Below are 8,704 nucleotides of genomic sequence, written 5' to 3'. Positions count from 1 at the left end.
TCCCGTTCCCGTTCCCATCCCCGGTCCTGCTCACCCCTCTCGCGGCGGCCCGCGGACCCCGGCAAAGACCCACTCAGCAGAGCGGCAGAGCGCATCGCTCGGCCGGCGCGCTGGGGCGCCGCGCCCACAGGGCGGCCGGTGGAATAGCTCGGCGCTCCCGCGTGGTGCCTGCCAGAGGGCGGGGCAGAGCGAGGCCGAGCCCGAACCGAGTGGGGCCGAGTGAGGCCGAGCCGGGGTCGAGCCCGAGCCGAGCGGAGCCGAGCGAGGCCGAAGCGGAGCCGAGCGTGGCTGAGGGGGCGCGATGGCGGCGACGCCGCCGCCCAAGCCCTGGGAGTCCCGGCGGCTGCCGGGCGCCGCGCCCGCCTTCCAGTGAGTGCGGGCGTCCCTCCCCGGGTGTCCCCACCGCGGCGGCCGTGGGTGTTCGCCCCCTCGGGCCGGCCGGGCCCGCTCCCCTGGGGCGGCCTCAAAGGTCGGGCCCGGCCGGGGCCGTGCGCGGCCCGGGGCTGCCCCGCACCGGGGGAGGCTTGTGCCGGGCGGGGAGCGGGGGGCTCGGCGTGCGGGGCCTCGAGCACAAACCCTGCTGGTGTCACGGGCAGACTGCGGTGACAGCATAGGCTGTGTTGTCACCGGCGGGTAGAGTTCACAGTCCTTTCCTAGGAGCATTCGTAGTCCTTTCCTGGCGGCATTCGTAGTCCTTCCTAGGAGCAATCGTAGTCCTTCCTAGGAGCATTCGTAGTCCTTCCTAGGAGCATTCGTAGTCCTTTCCTGGCGACATTCACAGTCCTTTCCTGGGGGCTGTGCAGCTCTGTGGGCCCCCGAGCCTCTGCAGGACTGAGGGAGCTGCTGTCACCAGCAGAACTTGGAAAGGATTCCTGTGTGTGGTCCCGTCCTCTGGGAGCTCTCCCAGAAAACAACCTGCTGGTGAAGGATGCACAGAGAGCGTGTGTTTGTAAGCTCTTTATTTTTTATGGGACGTCAAGGAAGGCTCGCTCGGTACCTGAATGCTCGTCTTGTTTTTCCCTTGGTGCTGGTGATTGCGGCTGGAGGGAGCTGCAACTGGGCAAAAGGTTGGCCCGAAACGAAACTTTGAGCAGAAACTTCGCTGTGTTTTCTGCAGCCTGCAGCGTGCTGAACCAGCACTTTGCTGTTGGTTTTTCGTTCTGGGTTTGTTCACCCCATTTTAAATGGCCTCAGGCAGCTTTAAAGTGGGGTGTTCCAAGCTGGCTGCTGGAGAGGACTGTAGTGTGACTTACTGAATTACAGTAGCTCTGTTTGCTGGGGTAAGAACTTACTTTTCTTCATGTTTTCGACTGCTGAGAGAGTAAGTCTGTGATGGAAAAAGCAGCAGTGTAAAGACACAAACATTATTTTTTTGCTGTGGAAACCTGTAAGCTTTGCAGAGAGGAAGCTGTTCCCTACCTTGTATGGAAGTAACACAGCAAGCAGCAGCTCCATAGCAATTCCAGCTTGACTTCCTATTTTTTGTGGACTGCAGAAGTGGGAAGTTGTGGGATGAGGCAGTAGGCACGGGAGATAAAATGTTTGACTTTTAGGGTCAAAATCCGTGAATGGAACACGTATATTTTTATTGAGCTGGCAGAAGTTGGACAAAAAGCTCCTTGACAGAATTCAAATGCCAGTCAAGTACTTCCAGAGTTTTATTACGAAGGGCATTGATAAAACAATTTAAACTTATGGGCATTCTAAGGAAAAGAAAAATGACTAAATTAAGACCTCTCTCTGCCAACACTTCTCAGTATTAGATTCAACCCCTTGACAATGTGCACAGGGGTAATCAGGTCGTTTGGGTAGAGAGGGAAATTGGGGATCCCAAAGCCCTTGCACATATTGTTGCATAATTACTTAGATTGTCAATTAGGTCATACCGCCCTTTAAGAGTGGATTCAGAGGAGCTCTCAAGCTTTTTTCCTGCTGTATCATTGGCTCATTGTGGGGAAGAGCTGGAAACAAGGGCTGGAAATACAGCTTTCAGATTGGAAAGCTCATAAAGCTATGTGTTAGCGCCTATGAGAGGCTTTCATGTGCAGAAGAATCACCTGGATGTTAGAGCAGCAGGTTTGATGGCTCTGGGTTGTGTATTTCATGTGTTGATACATTAAACACGCAGTAAATGATAGAATAAACAGACAAAGTTTTTCCATGTTTACATTCCAGCTTCATGTTTACACCGAATTAACTGATTATAGAGGGTTTATTACCCTGAAAGATGTGTTTCCTTTCCAGATTTTTTTACTTCCAGCAAACTCTGTGCAGCATACCGAGTGTTGGGCTCCCCGGTTCCCTATCCCTGCACTGCTGAAACTCTCTGTGGTGTTTATGTAGTTAGCCGAGGGCTCTGCAGAACAGAGAACTTTAACTTCGGGTGCTGATATTGATTATCTGAATTCCTTTAGGTCTGCTGACTTGGGTGACAACGTGCTGACCAGGCCAGGACAACCCACGGTGGCACGAATCCCTCCACCCATTTTGCCAAGACCATCCCAACAAACGGCAAGCAGCAGCCTGAGCGCTTTCAGGCCGGCCTATAGCAGTTCTTTTTCTCCAGGCTATGGCTCCTATGGCACGTCTTTCTATGGAAGCTATAGTCCCTACAGCTATGGCTACGGAGGGCTGGGCTATAACCGCTTCTGTGCCGACAGCATTCCCCCCAGCAGGTTTGTGCAGCAGGCTGAGGAGAGCAGCAGAGGCGCCTTCCAGTCCATCGAGAGCATCGTGCACGCCTTCGCCTCCGTCAGCATGATGATGGATGCCACCTTCTCGGCTGTCTACAACAGCTTCAGGGCCGTGCTGGATGTGGCCAACCACTTCTCCCGCCTCAAAATTCACTTCACCAAGGTGTTTTCAGCTTTTGCTCTAGTGAGAACTATAAGGTACCTCTACCAACGCCTGCAGCGCTTGCTGGGCCTGCGGCAGAGCTGTGAGAACGAGGATTTGTGGGCTGAGAGTGAGGGCAAAGTAGCTCGTGCTGGCCTTGAAGACAAGGTGGCTAACTCTGCAAAATCCTGGCCCATTTTCTTGTTCTTTGCTGTTATATTGGGAGGCCCCTACCTGATTTGGAAGCTGCTTTCTACATACAGCGATGAAGAAGCAGGTAAAGATGAGAAGTGCAGCGTGTATTGTTCCTTTTGTTGTTGCCTCTGTTGTGATTTATCTCACACTGCAGCAATAGTAATTAATAGATCCTGGGGCACAGTACTGATTTTCAGGCATGTGATGCAAGTGACAGACTACTAGTAACTTCTTGTTAAGATGTGGTTTCCTGCTGAAGCTTTCTGTGATTCCAGAATCATTGTTCCTCTCAATTTTTGGTTCCTTCCTATTAGGTGTGATAGTTTGGGTTGGGTGGGGCAAGTATTGGTTGGACTTACTCAACAAATCTTGCTTTTTGTGTTAATTCTGTCACTCCTCTATTAGAAAAGTGTTAGCAAGGAAGTTAAAGTGTTTTCTTAATTTTCCTTTGAAAAACCCACCAAACTTTGTAACTCAAAGGAGATAAACTCGTGATTTGTGTTTGAAAACAGTGTCTAGTAACTGGGCGAGTGGAGAAGATGACCATGTGGTTGGAAGAGCAGAATATGATTTCAATGCTCTCTCAGAAGAGGAAATTTCTTTCCGTGCTGGTGACATGCTGAGATTAGCACCCAAAGGTAAACTTTGGATTTTCTGTTTATTTTCTCACCACGTGTGAAGTAAGTTACAGCGTAAGAGTCTGAAAATTGAGACAAAAAAGCCCCCAAACCACCTTATTTGGCCAAATTCCTCATCCACACCAGTTTTTACTTCCTGTTAAGTGATTTACTTGCATTCTAATGCAGTAGTAGTTTTGTTCAGTTTTGTTGAATTACCTTGTAACTTGATGCATTTACATTCTTTTCTTCAGAGCAGCAGCCCAAGATCCGTGGTTGGCTTCTGGCTAGTTACGACGGCCAAACAACAGGACTCGTGCCAGCTAATTACATCAAAATCCTGGGCAAAAGGAGAGGTAGGAGAGCAGTGGACCTGGAAAAGGTCCAGGAGCAGCGGCCAGCCTTTCCCAGCCCAGCTGTCAGAGGAGCTCCTGCTGCTGTGACTTTAGAGGAGCAGGAGGCTGCTTTTGAAACTGTTTTTGCTGGGAGCAGCAAAGTTCCGGCGGCGTCGGACTCTGCTGCGGCTGGTGGAGAGAAGCAGGAACTCTGATGCACTTGGATCAACAGAGCAGCTGAACTGTGCTTTATTGGTACCACTTAGGGTTTGTTGAAAATCTGGTTTGTAGTGGAGCACTGGTGGGTCTGTACCAGTTATTGCTGCTACTGGCTGGTGAAGGGATGGAGAAATGATTGCTCAAATTTGTGGTATCTGTTTTTTGACTCACATAAGGCTGTGCATCAGTGATTCTACCCACCCACCTGGCAGCCACTCTGAGATCTTGAGATAGGAGAAGTGAGGCATTTATCAAAAAGCAAACAAAGGAAAAAAAATAGGGCATGCCATTCTTGTTTAGGAGACAAATTAACACCCTGTCTTCCCAGGAGTGTGGAGCCTCTTCAATAGATGTGCAAAGGGAAGATTGATTTCTGTAAGATGTCCTCCAAAACCTCACACTTAGAACCAACCATAAAGGAGTAATAGCACGTTGTCTCCCTCTGAAAGGAGGGAGAATTGCAGGAGATGCACACAATTGAATACTTAGAAGGCTTAAGTTGCTTTTCCTAAGAAGTAGGGTTCTGTCATAAAGAACTTGGCTCTTAGGAAAAAAAGGACTTGGGAGGAAGAGAGGAGAAATAGAGTTTACAAAGGGAGGGCAGTGAGGCATCACTAGTAGTTCCAAGCAGTTCTGTTTTGTTTATTAAAAGGACCTTAGACTAAAGGGTATTCTGCAGTCAGGCACTCATCAGTTGTTACTCCCTTAACTAACTTTGCTAATCACTCAGCCATTTTGTGTTGTAGCCTGTTAGCTGCCTACCTGTCAGCTACCATCTCCATCTCAACTTATTTCTGTCCTTTATTGATTTCATATGCGTGTCAAAATATCTATCCTGCATTTTTGAGCAGTAGGAAAAAAGCCTTGAGTTGGGGGAAGCTGAAGGTAATTGGAGTATCAAAGAAAAAGTAATATTTTTTGCTTAATTGTCTCAGTTCGTGAAGATCTAGGAGTTGGACAGAATTTTTATGCTGCCTTTCAGGTGGTAAATTTTGCATCTGCCCATAAAATTTGAGGGCTTCAGTTTATCAAAAGCCATAAAAAATATTAAGATTGTTCAGAGTATTTTCTTCATATGGGTGTTTGAGAAGTCTGTCTTGAAATACTGTTTTGATTTTTTGTAAAATGAAGCAAAGATAATTAAAACTTTTTTTTTCCCTTGTATAAAATGTATGTATAACATGTTGAACTTCTAAAGGTTCCGTCAGTGGATTAAATAACTAAGTTTGTCTTAATCATTAAAATAGCTGTTTTACTTTAAAGTTTCTTGAAAATATCAGTAGGGCACAAGCCTTTGCTTAATTGATTGAGTAGTTTCAGTTTGACCATTCCTGCAGGGATCTTCAACACCCATTATGTGTTAACAAAGCTTTCAGTATTTATACTTCAATTGCATTTGCTGGCCTTGGGTTCTTAGAAGTCTATTCAACACAACAAAACTGTAACAAACCTGAAATGAGCACCATGTTATTGAGATAGAGTGGCTGAAAAGACAAATATTATGCTGGAACCTTGATTATAAAGTAATCTCTGAATGCCTGTTGTTAATAAATAGAACATGAATTCAAGTGGTTGTTCTCAGGTATTGGGAGATGATGGTTAGAATAATTTATAGTAAATTGTTAGATTTTCAAGTGCAGATGTAAAGGAAAAAGTAGTTAAAGGGCAAATGAATGCCTTGAGGTTTAACACAAAACACATCCCTGAGACATTGCCCTGTGTTCAAGGGCATAGAAGAACATGATCTGTATTTGAAAATTATATCTATTGTTGAAATGAAAATAGAAAAAAAAAAATCTGAAATCTAAAATACCAAGAAGCACAAAGGGGGAGGGATGTATCAAGTGTACAGTTCTGTGTGCAGAGTGTGTCCCTGGTGGGAATTGATTTGACTGTTCTGAGATGTAATTAATGGACTGTCAGCCTCCCTTGTCAGTGAAAGATTTCGATCAGAGGAAAGGTCTTTAAATGAATGAATGAGTAAATAAACCCCATTTTTTTTTCTTTTTGCAAGAGTGTCCATTTAGGCAGATTTTTATTTTGGCTGTTATTTTTTTTTTTCTGTCATCTGGCTCAGAACAAGTTGAGAAGACAATGCCATGATGCTTGTTGAAATGCTTTAAGTCTTATTTTTAGAAAAATAAGTTTAATTTCACTTTCAGGTTTTACTATTTTGACAACAATTCTTTTAGTAGGAAGATAGGTTATTCTTACCTGAGTTGTCTTTATATTTGCTTGACTTAGCCTACAAGTCACTGTCATCATTGTATCTATTAAATTTCAACAAGAATTTTGATCCTTTTAATCTTGCAATTACCTTAATTGGAAAGGAAGGCTCTAAGAAAATTGTCAGTTATTTAACTCACAATTAATTGTACTGATTTCAGAAGGGTATTAAAGTTCATTGAAGTCAAATCCACACTACAATACACTGTCTGTTTCTGTCTGTATGCCAGGCTACAGGAAAAAGAGCTAACTGAGCACTGGGTGGAAAGGAAGGCTGGTGGACAGGCTGCTCAAGACTTGCACAACTTTAGGAAGGGGAGAAGATCTAAAGGATCAGGTGTGGCAGCAACAGGAGAGTGGAAGAGGAGAACAGAGAAGAGATGATGTTGAAATATTGCTTAACCTAAGCATTAGGCAAGCAGCTCTTATTTTAAGGTCTGTACATTCTGAGTTACCTTTATCTTATTCTTTGGAATTATTTATATAGCTGTAGCAGAGCCAGAAGTCTGTGACAGAGCTTTGACATCTGTTTATGTAAGATTTTAGTTTGTTCTTACTTAAATATTACTGTTTAGCAGATCAGCCATTTTCTGCTTGAATATGTGAGCTGCTGACAAATGCCACTGCTGAGTGGTTCTTGGGGTGCAAACAGAAGATGAACGTGCACAGGGTCAGAGCTTTGTTCAGCTTCCTGAGTAATACATTTAGAATCCTCTGTCTGGTAGAAATAAACTGGTCACTTTGTGCAGGTTCAAAAACTCTTCCTTGTGTGGAACTAGACTCCATCTGGGATATTGAGCTTGTTCTCACTCACTTGGTGGTCTTGGAAGAATTTGCTACTGAGCTAAATACAGAGCAAATGCAGTTTCTTAGAAATCTCATCTGTTGGTAGTGAAAACCTTCCAGAAGAGGTGTAAACTTGGAAACCAGCACAGGGATTTCTTGATAAACCAGTGTAGAAATAACTCTTGTATGCAGTCATGGCAGAACTGTACTTGTTTTACAAAACGTAACAGGGAAGTCATGTTCTTGTGTAACTCCTTCCAGATTTTTATCCATGCAGGTGTGGCCCAGCTGTTGAGATTGGTGAACATTTTTGGGCTGTAAAGGCAAGTAGTAATTGTGTGTGTCCACAGGTGATGAGACACATCCTGTTCTCTTCTCCTCGTGTCTTGGTTCCTTGCAGAAAAGTTTGAAGCAGCTTTGGGCTGATAAATCTGTCCCCTGAGTTCTGTGGCCATGTGGAGCTCATCCTTTAAACAGCTGGATAATCCCTCCTTGGAACAAGTGTACTGGTGTAACTGGTTTGACTGGTGACAGAGGCATGACGTCAGTGCAGGGCACTCCTGGCTCTTTCCTACTTGCTTTGAGCAATTCCCTGAATTTCACAATAGTCACAAAACTATCAGACTCCAGCAAGTGACGGGGATTATTTATTCTGTCAGAGTATAAACACAGTCTTGCGGTTTTAGAAATGAAAAATACAAAGGGACAGTTCTACTACCTTTGGATTATTGTAACTGATCCAGCACAGTCTCTAGAACAGCAAATGTGTAAAATTTAAGGTACTGATTTTTTGTTTATTCTCAAATACTGACAATTTTTTTCTTATTTGAAAAAATAAACAGGGGAGACTGAACTTGTGCCTGATTAATGAAAAAACCATGTTCCAGTTCTGTTGACATACCATCAAATTTTCATTCATCATGAAATAAATGGATGCCATCATAATGGAGCAATACTCCAGCATTAGTTTATTCTGTGTGTGGCTATGGAGTGGTATGAAAACAGTGGGTTTTGTTCTCCCTGAGACCTAAAGGAAGCTTTCAGACTGACTTGGAGAATGTACATTTCAGATACTTCTCTAGATGGGTGGAATAATTTTTTTTCTGATTTTTTCTGGTGTTTTTTTTTTTTTTTTTTTTTTTTTTTTTTTTTTTTTTTTTTTTTCTTTTTTTTTTCCCATTCTCTGTCCTCATTGTGCTATTACAGAGTTTGCAAGTGAGATTTTTGGAGAGAAAATTGTTTATACCCTGATTTTTGCCAAATTACCACGAAGGAACTGAATTTTTGTGGCTGGAGTGGGAAGGATTATTATGTGGGAAATGTGGATCTGGGCTGGTCTTTGTCACGCCTCGGTGGCTTCCCACAGGAAGTCATTTTAAAATGTTTGGGAATACTTGATACAGCTGGAATCAAACTGTGTGGGTGAAATAACAGGATTGGGACTGTCGGAGCATCGGCAGAGTAACTCTGGTGAACCACTGGCAGTGGTTG

General features: G+C 44.3%; 1 protein-coding gene across 1 annotated transcript; it reads left to right on the top strand.

Annotated features, from left to right (window-relative positions):
* Window positions 1-183: 183 nt before the first annotated feature.
* Window positions 184-8,066, top strand: PEX13 (peroxisomal biogenesis factor 13). Its single transcript, XM_066316568.1, has 4 exons — window positions 184-369; window positions 2,415-3,112; window positions 3,543-3,668; window positions 3,902-8,066. Exons 1-4 carry the CDS (start codon window positions 302-304, stop codon window positions 4,195-4,197), a joined length of 1,188 nt encoding a protein of 395 aa, XP_066172665.1. The 5' UTR covers window positions 184-301; the 3' UTR covers window positions 4,198-8,066.
* The last annotated feature ends 638 nt before the right edge of the window (window positions 8,067-8,704 follow it).

Source organism: Sylvia atricapilla, chromosome 3 (genome assembly GCF_009819655.1).
Source record: "Sylvia atricapilla isolate bSylAtr1 chromosome 3, bSylAtr1.pri, whole genome shotgun sequence".
Taxonomy (NCBI): domain Eukaryota; kingdom Metazoa; phylum Chordata; class Aves; order Passeriformes; family Sylviidae; genus Sylvia; species Sylvia atricapilla.
This window is presented reverse-complemented; position numbering and strand designations above follow the sequence as displayed.